We start from the raw sequence: 12662 nt of genomic DNA on the forward strand, positions 1-12662 counted from the left end.
TCTCATATGAAATAGAGTGTGTCCAGACTTTAGCAAAAGACTTTCATTCATCAAGTTAATCCAAGGGAGAGAGGTAAAGAGAGCTCAGGGGACAATGAAAGCTCAACTTCTCTTCATCATGTGCATGTAGAGAGACAGAAAATATCAGGGAAGTAGGGATTCTTTTAAAGAAGGCTTGAGCAGGGATGTTTCATCCTCTTGTCATACTCTATGAGGATGCAAGCAGAGGTTCATTTCCTTTGGGGTCTGTGATGTAGGTGGCAATGGGAGACTGGATGACTCTCATCTCCCTAGCAAAAGCAGAATCTCCCCCATCATTTGACCTGAGAACCTTCTCAACTAGCACTGCCCCACCCCAGAACTCAAAGGGAGTAGGAGAGAAAAACTGTGTTGCTCATCTGCTTAGACACAACTATAAATTCACACAATAATAGCTCTACCCCAGGGATGACTGGAAATGCATAATACTGCTCAGGGTGGGAACCATCACCTACCTCAGTGTCATTAATCTTCCACCTGGTACTAAGTTCATCATTAAACATCCATTATTTATTAGGGATGTGCGGATGCAAGGAAGAAGGGCAGTGTGTGGGCAAGCAACTTTGCTGAGTGGATCAATGAGAGGCTGTGTGGCGTCTCAGGACCACAGGACCCAGGAGCTGGGGCCACTGGGCTGTATTGCTGCCATCTTGGTCTCTATGGAAAAGTCCCCCTGCTATAGGCCATACTAACTCTTCTGCTGAATGGAAGTTAAATGAAATGATCTTGTTTGGTTTGGGAGCCATCCCCAGCAATGCTTGAGGGAATTTCCAAGCTTTGCACTCAGGAATTTGTCATGAGTGTTCAGGAGACTATCCTGGGATATCAGAAATTCAACCTGAATCAGCTATATGCCATGTACCCTATGTGCTGTACTATCATTCCATGCCCCTGACATGGTGTCAAGTCTCTTTAGACTCTGAAATATGCTTCAGAACCTTCTATGACAAAACATCTTGTTCAGAAGGGACATTCATAACCATTATAGGCTTTTAACCCTATAAAGTCCAGCAGGTCTTCAGAGAGCTCTTTTTGGAGGTTCAATCTCAAGCCTTTCCCTAATGAACTGATAAGAACAGAAGAGCCCTTTTGAGTCCCTAGGGTATGATTTGGGGACATGTACCTAGACAAAAAATGCCTCTGAGTTCTTATTTATGATTACAAAGGTAATTTTGCAGTCTCCTCCGTTGTCTCACCTTGACTTGGGATGATATAGAAGAGCATTATAAATTGTCTTCTATAGATGTGTGTTAATAAATCTTGACAGAACACATCTTCTTGGATCTCAGATGATAGTCAAGTCCTCACTCTCAGCAAAAAAAAAAAAAATCACAGAAATCTCTTTATTTTTTGTATGCTTTCTGTATCATTAGTTTCTTCTCGTATGGACATGCATTACTTCTTACAATGTAAGAAATAGCAAGATCCCAATCTTTCATGCATAGATTTTAAGAAGGACAGAACTTTAGTTATTTCTGTATTTTTGGTTTTTGGGTTTTTGGGTCACACCTGGCAGTGCTCAGGGGTTACTCCTGGCTCTATGCTCAGAAGTCGCTCCTAAAAAAAAAAAGAAGAAGAAGAAGAAAAGAAAAGAAAAGAAAAGAAAAGAAAAGAAAAGAAAAGAAAAGAAAAGAAAAGAAAAGAAAAGAAATCACTCCTGGCAGGCTTGAGGGACTATATGGGATGCCAAGATTCAAACCCCTGTCCTTCTGCATGCAAGGCAAATGTCTGACCTCCATGCTATCTCTCCAGTCCCCAGAACTTAACTTTATTAATGATTCCTCAATGGCATTATTTTTGCATTGGATATTTTATGTATCAGAGTGCTGTCTTCATGTGATTAAATGACAAGTGCTTTTTATTAGTTATAGTGGTTTTGATGACAGTGGCTACTGGGACTATGTTTTTACCATGTACTATGCTTCTAGTTACATTACCTACAACATCTTGTTTAGTCTTTAGAAAACCTTTTGATATGATTCAGGTCTTCTTATTACTGTCTTTCTTACAGGCTTTTTACAGACAAGAAACTGAAATGAGAAAAATTAACTTTCCTTATTGGAAGCTCTTCATGATCCAGGTTTACCTGCGTGTCACTTAAATTCCACTGGTCCCACAGCCACTGTGTCAGCTTCTTTCACCATGGTTGAGCACTTTGGAGGAACCATAGATACCCTTCTAGGGAGGTTATATCTTCCTCACTCATCAATGTGTTTGTGTTTGATCCCATAGACTGAACCAGAAATCATTGAGGAAACCAACATTGACCGTGTGAATGAGCCCCGGGGCTACAGCAGATCGAGACAAGCAAAGGGCCACTCAGAGACGTCCACGCTGAGCTCACAGCCTTCCATCGATGAAGTCAGGCAGCAGATGCACTTGCTGCTGGAGGAGGCTTTTAGCCTGGCATCCTCAGGCCATGCAGGGCAGAGCCGGCATCCAGAAGTCTATGGTTCCACCCAGCACCTGCCCTACTCAGAGGTGGTGACCAGCGCACCAGGGACCATGACGCGACCCAGGGCTGGGGTGCAGTGGGTGCCAACCTACCGCCCAGAAATGTACCAGTACAGCCTGCCCCGCCCAGTAAGTACCAAATCCCTCTCTGCCATCATCAGTTCAACCCACCAAGGAAGTTTCCATGGGAACTCTGAGAGGGAACTTCTAGTGTCGATAAGCCACCTTCAGACTGGAAGTGAAGTTAGCTGGGCTCTCATCTTTCTTCACCCATAGTCTATACCTACCTTTAATCCTGTGAACACAGTATGCCCTGTGTCCAACTGGAATACAGTGAAGAATGGGTTTCCTTTTCCAGTTTCCCCCTATGGAGGGCTAGTAGTATCATACACTAGCACCTCCTTACTAGACCCAATGGTGAAAACCATTCAGATGTTAAAAGGCATGCAGAGGGACAGAACAGTGAATAAGGTGCTTGCTTTGAAGCAGCTGACTTGGATTCCATCCCCGCCACATTGAGCCCAGAAGAAGTAATTCCAGAGTGAAGAGCCAGGATTAACCCCTAAACATTTCCAAAGCCCAAACCCCACACACACAAAAAGTAAACCTGCAGATGACCTGCACTGGTTCTGTAGTCTGGAGGTCCAGAGCTCCTGCTGCTGGAGCTCTAGCACAGCAGGCAGGGTACTTGCCTTGATCACAGCCAACCTGGATTCAATCCACAGTACTTCCTGTAGTAAGTCCCCCAGCCTACCAGGTGTGATCTTTGAGCACAGAGCCAAGAGTAAAGCTTTGAGCACCACTGGGTGTGGTCACAAAACAAAATCAGAGAAGCAGCTCCTGACAGGGTGTGGTTGCAAATGGTCTGTGGGCATAGCTTGACTTTGAATCTTACTCCACCACTCACTGGCTTTGTAGCTGGGTGAAGTTACTTACGTTATCTATAGGTGAAATAAATTAAAAGTATCTACTTTTTTTTCATAAAGACAAATTGAATTGATATATGTAGGTGGTAGATAAATGCTTTGAAAATATCGGTCATGATTATTTATTTAGTAGTTCCATCTTTGAAAAAAACTTAGCAACTAAAAGCATTCATGATTTAAATAAATGTCTTTACCTTGCATTTTGTTCATAAGCATGATATTTATAATTTTAGGTGCATTATTTGGTTTGAAACATGTTCAGGGGATCATGGGTGTCACACCTCTAACTCATGATTCCCTACATGCATGCATGTGCTTCAGCCATTGAGGGATTTCCCTGACCTACATATTTCTTCATGATAATTTTGGAGTAACATCCAGCAGTACTCAGGTACTGCTCCTGGCCTCTAAACACTGTTGAGTACTGCTATGTTCAAGGGCCTGACAGTGCTCTGGGAACCATATGTGGTACTGAGGATTTGATTCAGGTTCTCAGCTGCAGTTGTGTGCAAGGAAAAACCCATAACATCTGTACTATCTCTTTCACTTAATATTCCTTTTTGAAAGAGAGCTCACCAGTGTGTTAAGAGCCCTGAAGTACCCTATTCCTGGCATTTGGTAGTCCTGTGCTCTCTTCCCAACCTCCTCTAGGGCATTCTTTAGAAGACAGTTTACAAGCCAGAGACCATAATAGATGCTGCTTTGTGCATGTACAACACCACCCTTGTGAGAACCCCTGCCCTGTCTCCAGGCACTATTCAGTGATAAAGTCCACTTTGTAGATGGCCTTGCCATGGGCAATTACATTATCAAAGCTAGCATTTTCCAAGCATTTACTGTTATTGGTGCCGATCTAGGTTCATGTTTATATTAACTCATTTACTTAGTCTTTACCAGAGGACTCTGGCACGGGCACTAGTCTGAATCCCTTTTTAAATATGAGGATACTGGGGTCAGAGAGATAGTATAGAATGCTTGCCTTGCATGCAGCTGACCTTGGCCTAATCACTGGAATCTTATATGATAACCTGAGTCAACCAGGAGTGATCCCTGAGCACAGAGCCAGGAGTAAACCTGGCTAAGTAAAACAAAACAAAAGACAAGAAAAGTGAGATTACACAACTGGTTGGAATCACACAGCCTTGATAGAGTCAAAAACCCAGGGCCAGGAGGCTGCTACTTGCTGCTCTGCCTTGTGCTGTCTTACACCCCTCTCCATCCGCTCTATTTCTTTCATTTTTAGAGGAATATGTGAGGCATTGATGGGCTGAGAGGACCTGGTGATAGCTTCACTCTGCCCCTCTCCATTGGTGCTTATTAAATTTGTTCTTTTCTCTGTAACCCTTTGGCTGCAACCTATAATGAACTTCTTTATTGATTTCTTTTGCTCCAGATCCCCCTCTTTTGCGTTCCACCTCCTCCCACACTTTGACACTGCTCCCCATTTCCTTGGTCCCTGTCTTCCAGTGCTCTCTGTTTAATGACACAACTCTAGCCCAAACTTTCCCTGTTGGGAAAGAGGAGAGAAGCTATTTTCTATGGGAGCATTTCTCTGTATGTTAGCAAGGGCAGAGTTTCCTTTTTCCAATACCTTTGAGGCTGACCAATCCCCGGGATCCTGACTCATGTTGATTAAACTTGCAAAAAAATGTCTTATTATTAAGAGTGCTAACTTTGCAAGCCTGCAGGGAGAAGCCGGTGACCAGAAGGCTTGTTTGCCAGTCAGTATGGACTTTCATTAAGTAAAAGCCAGCTGGGGGAGAGTTAGACACTATCAGGAGGAGAAATTGATTGTTGTTAAGTCACTTCATTGGACTGTGATGTGCCAACCCAGAGAGATAAGTTAATTAAAATATATAGGGTGAACCTGGGACATGGTTTTTGCACCCCTATTTTCTGAGAAGGGTAAATTGCACCGCAGAATTCCTAATATGATGTTAAAGCTAAAATGGAGATGCTGGACTGATAGCACAGCAGGTAGGGTGTTCACCTTGCACGAAGCTTATCAAGGTTTAATTACCGGCATCCCATATGGTCCCCTAGTACCTCCACAAGTAATTTCTGAGTGCAGAGCCAAGAATAACCCCTGAGCATTTCTTGGCATGTCCCCAAAACAAAAACTAACAAACAAAAAAAAGCTAAAATGGAAGTTGTTGGGGCAATGCCCAGAATTGAGGAGTGCTAGGTTTCCTCTCCCATTAGAGAGCTTTAGAGGGAGCAATCAAGAGACCATTTTCTGGGGCTCTCACTGCTCATATTCTATAACCAAGAGTCCAAATGGATTTTTATTAGAAAGAAAATTTAGGAAAATTCTCACCAAGCCTTGTATACTTAGCCCTTTATAACACTTCCCTAGGGGCAATGATATGGCTCAAATGGTAGAAGATATGGAACCAATCCTCAGTACCATATCCTCTGCCCCACTGGGAGTAGCCCCTTAAATTCTTTCCCAAAGCATTAATACCACAGTTTCCAGTTACAGTGGGAGCTGTAAATTACCAGTTGCTTGTTCTATTTGCTTCCACTCTTACAGAGTGGAAGAAATGTTCTCCTCGAGATTTAAAAAATACCCAAATCTAAAAAACTAAATGCCAATTCTTACCACATTTATATGCACCTCTTAGGAGGCTTCCCCTGGGAACAACTCCCTATCCCTATTCTATTATTTTGATTCACAATGAGTTCAGTGTCCTTGGCTCCTCCTTGATCATGCCCTGGTTGCCGTACATTGATTTTGCCTCTACCCAGAGTCCACAGCACTCACCAGCTGAATAACTTAGCCAGGGACTGCAGCTCTGATCTCAGATTCCTCAGCTGTAAGGGGATGGGAGGCAGGAGGGCATCAGTAAGGAGGAAACAGTGATTAGCACAGTCCTGGTTCCTGACCCTCACCCAACACTTGCAAGCTGACATTAATCAGAGTGTGGGACCTAGCACAATAAATTGCTTGCTATTAAGAATTATTTTTACAAAAATATTACAGATTTTACAGTAATTTTACAGAAAAATATCATTGGGGATCAAAAAGATAGCACAGCAGTAGGATGTTTGCCTTGCATGCGGCCGACCCAGGAGGGAATCGGTCCGATTCCCAGCATCCCATGTGGTCCCCCAGCCTGCCAGGGGGATTTCTTTTTGTTTGTTTGTTTTTTGTTTTTGGGTCATACCTGACAGTTATCAGGGGTTACTCCTGGCTCTATGCTCAGAAATCATTCCTGGCAGGCTTGAGGGGGCGGGGGGTGGACCACATGGGATGCCGGGATTCGAACTACCGTCCTTCTGCATGCAAAGCAAACACCCTACCTTCATGCTATCTCTCTGGCCCAACAGGGGGCGATTTCTGAGTGCAGAACCAGGAGTAGCCCTTGAGCATGGCCGGGCGTGGCAAGGAAGGAAGGAAGGAAGGAAGGAAGGAAGGAAGGAAGGAAGGAAGGAAGGAAGGAAGGAAGGAAGGAAGGAAGGAAGGAAGGAGGGAGGGAGGGAGGGAGGGAGGGAGGGAGGGAGGGAGGGAGGGAGGAAGGAAGGAAGGAAGGAAGGAAGGAAGGAAGGAAGGAAGGGAGGAAGGAAGGAAGGAAGGAAGAGAGAAAGAGAGAAGGAAGGAAGGGAAAGAGAAAGAAAGAAAGAAAGAAAGAAAGAAAGAAAGAAAGAAAGAAAGAAAGAAAGAAAGAAAGAAAGAAAGAAAGAAAGAAAGAAAGAAAGAAAGAAAGAGAAAGAAAGAAAGAAAGAAAGAAAGAAAGAAAGAAAGAAAGAAAGAAAGAAAGAAAGAAAGAAAGAAAGAAAGAAAGAGAGAGAGAGAGAGAAAGAAAGAAAGAAAGAAAGAAAGAAAGAAAGAAAGAAAGAAAGAAAGAAAGAAAGAAAGAAAGAAAGAAAGAAAGAAAGAAAGAAAGAAAGAAAGAAAGAAAGAGGGTCTGGAGAGATAGCACAGCGGCGTTTGCCTTGCAAGCAGCCGATCCAGGACCAAAGGTGGTTGGTTCGAATCCCGGTATCCCATATTGTCCCCCGTGCCTGCCAGGAGCTGTTTCTGAGCAAACAGCCAGGAGTAACCCCTGAGCACTGCCGGGTGTGGCCCAAAAACCAAAAGAAAGAAAGAAAGAAAGAAAGAAAGAAAGAAAGAAAGAAAGAAAGAAAGAAAGAAAGAAAGAAAGAAAGAAAGAAAGAAAGAAAGAAAGAAAGAAAGAAAGAAAGAAAGAAAGAAAGAAAGAAAGAAAGAAAGAAAGAAAGAAAGGAGGGAGGGAGGGAGGGAGGGAGGGAGGGAGGGAGGGAGGGAGGGAGGGAAGGAAGGAAGGAAGGAAGGAAGGAAGGAAGGAAGGAAGGAAGGAAGGAAGGAAGGAAGGAAGGAAGGAAGGAAGAGAAAGAAAAAGAGAGAGGGAGGGAAGAAGGAAGAAGGAAGGAAGGAAGGAAGGAGGGAGGGAGGGAGGGAGGGAGGGAAGGAAGGAAGGAAGGAAGGAAGGAAGGAAGGAAGGAAGGAAGGAAGGAAGGAAGGAAGGAAGAGAGAGAGAAAGAGAGAAGGAAGGAAGGGAAAGAGAAAGAAAGAAAGAAAGAAAGAAAGAAAGAAAGAAAGAAAGAAAGAAAGAAAGAAAGAAAGAAAGAAAGAAAGAAAGAAAGAAAGAAAGAAAGAAAGAAAGAAAGAAAGAAAGAAAGAGAGAGAGAGAGAGAGAAAGAAAGAAGAAAGAAAGAAAGAAAGAAAGAAAGAAAGAAAGAAAGAAAGAAAGAAAGAAAGAAAGAAAGAAAGAAAGAAAGAAAGAAAGAAAGAGGGTCTGGAGAGATAGCACAGCGGCGTTTGCCTTGCAAGCAGCCGATCCAGGACCAAAGGTGGTTGGTTCGAATCCCGGTATCCCATATTGTCCCCCGTGCCTGCCAGGAGCTGTTTCTGAGCAAACAGCCAGGAGTAACCCCTGAGCACTGCCGGGTGTGGCCCAAAAACCAAAAGAAAGAAAGAAAGAAAGAAAGAAAGAAAGAAAGAAAGAAAGAAAGAAAGAAAGAAAGAAAGAAAGAAAGAAAGAAAGAAAGAAAGAAAGAAAGAAAGAAAGAAAGAAAGAAAGAAAGAAAGAAAGAAGGGAGGGAGGGAGGGAGGGAGGGAGGGAGGGAGGGAGGGAGGAAGGACGGGTGGAAGGGAGGGAGGGAGGGAGGGAGGGAGGGAGGGAGGAAGAAAGAAAGAAAGAAAGAAAGAAAGAAAGAAAGAAAGAAAGAAAGAAAGAAAGAAAGAAAGAAAGAAAGAAAGAAAGAAAGAAAGAAAGAAAGAAAGAAAGAAAGAAAGAAAGGGAAAGAAAAAGAGAGAGGGAGGGAAGAAGGAAGAAGGAAGGAAAGAAGGAAAGAAGGAAGGAAGGAAGGAAGGAAGGAAGGAAGGAAGGAAGGAAGGAAGGAAGGAAGGAAGGAAGGAAGGAAGGAAGGAAGGAGGGAGGGAGGGAGGGAGGGAGGGAGGGAGGGAGGGAAGGAAGGAGGAAGGAAGGAAGGAAGGAAGGAAGGAAGGAAGGAAGGAAGGAAGGAAGGAAGGAAGGAAGGAAGGAAGGAAGGAAGGAAGGAAGGAAGGAAGGAAGGAAGGAAGGAAGGAAGGAGAAAAAATATTGGGTTCTACCAGTCATAGGCATGCTGTGATTTGATTCTAGATTACCACAGTGAATCTTTGAGTTTCCTGATGTGTAGAAAAGCTATTTTTACACTATGCTACAGTCTCTTAAGTGTGTAATAGTATTATGGCTTTTAAAAACACAGTGTATGGGGCCAGAGAGATAGCATAGAGGTAAGGTGTTTGCCTTGCATGCAAAAGGTCGGTGGTTCGAATCCCGGTATCTCATATGGTCCCCTGAGCCTGCCAGGAGCGATTTCTGAACGTAGAGCCAGGAGTAACCCCTGAGCACTGCGGGGTGTGACCCAGCCCCCCCCCCAAATGTGTGGGGCCAGGGAGATAGTACAGCAGTGAATGCACTTGCCTTGCATGTGGCTGACTTCTTTTTTTAATGCCATTTTGTCCCCTAAATCTACCAGAAATCATCCCTGAGTATAGAGTCAGGAAGAGTAAACCCTAAGTACTGTTAGGTTTGACTCCAAAGCAAAAACCTAAAACTGAATATAAAAATTAAAACACAACATATATACCTAAAATAAATGTGGCACAGAGACAGGAAGTGAACATATCCTCACCATAGAAACCTGGTGTCTATAGATCTGCTCAGTGCAGGGTTGTCACAAATCTTCACTGTGTTAAAAAATACAATTTTAAAAATTGGAGTTTCTGCCAAGTACAATAAAGCGTCAAATACATAAATGAGATATGCCTGTTTATCCCTTTCTTGACAGTGCTGAGACTCCATCTTCCCTTCCTCCTACTCTGTTTAGTTCCTTTAAGAGCAGGTTCTAGTGCTCATTTCAGTCCTTGGGTAGCTTCACTTTTGTTTAAAAATGATTCTCAAGAACAACAAACCATCTAGCTGAAAGCCAGAATGCAGAGATCCATGAAAAGAACAAAGGTTGCAAAGAAAAGAACTTAGCAAGCAGGGTATATGTTTCAATCAATGACATGTTCAAACTATATCCTTTATACTCAAGTGCAGCACTCAAAATATTGCAGGACATTTGAAAACTTAGATGGTTCCATTTGGTTATAATTTGGTGCTTCAAAACAAGAGCAAAGACACTAGTATTATATATAGTTCAATATCCATGCCACCCAAGCATGGAAAAGAACTGAGAAATAACAAAACAGAAGTCCATTATCAAAAGGGTATTAAATGCAGTTATTCATTTATTCAGGCTTCCTTTTTTCCCTTTAAGTGGTCCCTGTTTCCATGAAAGAACATTGCTAACAATCCACTGCAGAAAGGATGATTCTTACCCCATATTCTTGCCAAACCCCTTCTAATATGGAAATCAATAGAAATGGTGGCAATTTTGAATGATGACTATGATTACTTTTTGGTTTCCCAAAAGGAAGTGTGTCGAGCTCTGCCAGAAGATAATTGGAAGCTGGTGGTTTTAAATGCACTTGGCCAACCCAGTGACATTTATAACTTGGTATTGATGTCCCTATGGGGTTTTCTGCATGGCAGTTTTGGAGACTTTGGATTACATTCTATCTCTTGAATCTGTGAAGAAATTAGACTCAGCACCGAATGACCAACCCAGTGTTGTTAGCAGTTATAAAGGGTCTGAATCAAGTGGCAAGTAAACATCCTAAGCCTGGCTCTTGGTGTTATAAGAGGAAATGTGAGGAAGCCACAGGGAGAAATGCCTTCCCCGCTAGAGACTTTGCAGATGGAACTGACAATAATAACAACAACAGCTGACACCTGCCATGTCCTCACTGTGTAATGGACCCTGAGCTTTGTGCCTTGTAGTTATGATCTCCTCTTTCCTCCACTCCCCTGCATGGCCAGCGTTATTCAGCTAAGCGTTCAGTACAGAAATTGAGCTTGAAATAAAGAAATTTACCTGAACTAGAAAGGGGTGACCTGGGGTAGACCCTTCAGCAGTCTGTATTCAGATTCCACACTGCTAGGAATTTATTCCCAGCAGAAGTATGTCTTTGATGCAGATTCAAATATCCAAAACTCTGGGTATGGTCTCACTAAGAAGTTTACCAGTTTGAAGAGATATTAACTGTAAAATCACCCCTATGCTCCTTATCGCTAACCCCAGGTGAACGAGTCTGTATCAGGGTTACACATGAAATAATACAAACCAGGCTGAGGGTAAAATTCATGTTGTCTGGCAGTTTTTTTTACCTCCTTATGGAGAGCAAACTGCCTGCCAGAACCACCATTTTTTATTGAATACAGAGACCACCCCTGGATGGGGCAATAAGGACAAATATCTCAGGCTATCTATCCTGAGCCAGTCCCATCCAGGTTTACAAGTAAGACAAACTCTGTTCTGGGGTAAATCCAAGTTGTAAACAAGCATACAAATGAACCAGGGATGATCTTTGTTTTAGATAAAATAAGGTATAACCTAACAGCTAACCATTATTGTATTTGTCAGGGAGTTACATACAACAGAAGTAAATTAAGGATTTGCTTCTTAGAGCCAGAGTGATGGTACAGGGGTAGGGTGATGCCTTGCATATGGTCAATCCAGATTGATCCCCAGTACCCTATATTGTTCCTCGAGCTTGCCAGGAGTGATCCCTGAGTGCAGAGCTAGGAGTCAGCCCTGCACACTGCTGGGTGTGGTAAAAAAAAAATGTTGCTGGATCATATTGCAGCTCAACTTCTAGCTTTAAGAGGGATGTCCAAATTGTTTTCAAAAAGGCTGGGCCAATCTGCTTTTCCACTAGCAGTAAATGAGAGTAGCTTTCTCCCACATCCAGCCTGCACTCTTTGTTCTTGTTTTTCTGTGATGTGCGCCAATCTCTGTGGTGGGAGATGGTACCTCATAGTTGTTTTGATTTGCATCTTTCTGATGATTAGTGATGAGGAGTAATTTTTTCATGTGCCTTTTGACCATCTGTATTTTTTCTTTGAGGTAATGTCTATTCATTTCTTCTCCCCATTTTTTGATGAGGTTAGATTTTTTTCTTTTAAAGTTCAATCAGAGCCTTGTATGTATTAGATATTTTATTCCTTATCTGATGATATTGAGTGAAAAACTTCTCTCATTTCATGGGTAGCATTTATATCATGGTCACTATTTCCTTTGAAGTGCAGAAGCTTCTGAGTTTAATCTGTTCCAGTTTTTTATTTTTTTTTGTTTGTTTCCATTTGCTTGGCCAGTGGTGTTTCATCCTTGAACACAAAAAAACACAATACAAAAATTCCCTTTACACGCCTATGTTAGCACAGCACTATTTACAATAGCCAGAATTGGGAAACAATCAAGGTGTTTGACAACAGATGAGTGGCTAAAGAAACTGTGGTACATCTACACAATGGAATACTATGCAGCCATTAGAAAAAATTAGGTCATGAAATTTGCTTGACATGGAAACTATTATGCTGAGTGAAATGAGCCAGAGGGAAAGGGATAGACACAGAATAATCTCACTCATTTGTGGGATATAAGGAAAACAAGAGACAATATGGTAATAATACCCAGAGACAAAAGAGACAAAAGTCAGGAGGTCTAGCCCAGGGTATAAAGCTCACCACAAAGAGTGGTCAGAGATGGGTTTACTAGGACAATGATAATTAGAACTGTTTGCTCTGGACAAGAACTTGGTGCTGAAAGTGGCAAGACACCTAATAGAAAAGGTACCACTCCAACAATAGTGTAAACCTCAGCTGAGAGAGAGAGGGGAGAGAGAGAGGG

The 12662-nt window shown here is 42.6% G+C and overlaps 1 protein-coding gene across 3 annotated transcripts in view; it reads left to right on the top strand.

Annotated features, from left to right (window-relative positions):
- Positions 1-12662, top strand: part of KIAA1549L (KIAA1549 like) — a 311480-nt gene that overhangs the window by 279007 nt on the left and 19811 nt on the right. For all 3 annotated transcript variants that reach the window (XM_049780074.1, XM_049780075.1, XM_049780076.1), the window contains one exon: positions 2272-2622. In XM_049780074.1, coding sequence (XP_049636031.1) covers positions 2272-2622 — 351 coding nt within the window. The remainder of the gene's footprint in view (positions 1-2271; positions 2623-12662) is intronic.

The sequence above is a fragment of the Suncus etruscus genome, chromosome 9, assembly GCF_024139225.1.
Source record: "Suncus etruscus isolate mSunEtr1 chromosome 9, mSunEtr1.pri.cur, whole genome shotgun sequence".
In the NCBI taxonomy this organism is placed as follows: Eukaryota; Metazoa; Chordata; class Mammalia; order Eulipotyphla; family Soricidae; genus Suncus; species Suncus etruscus.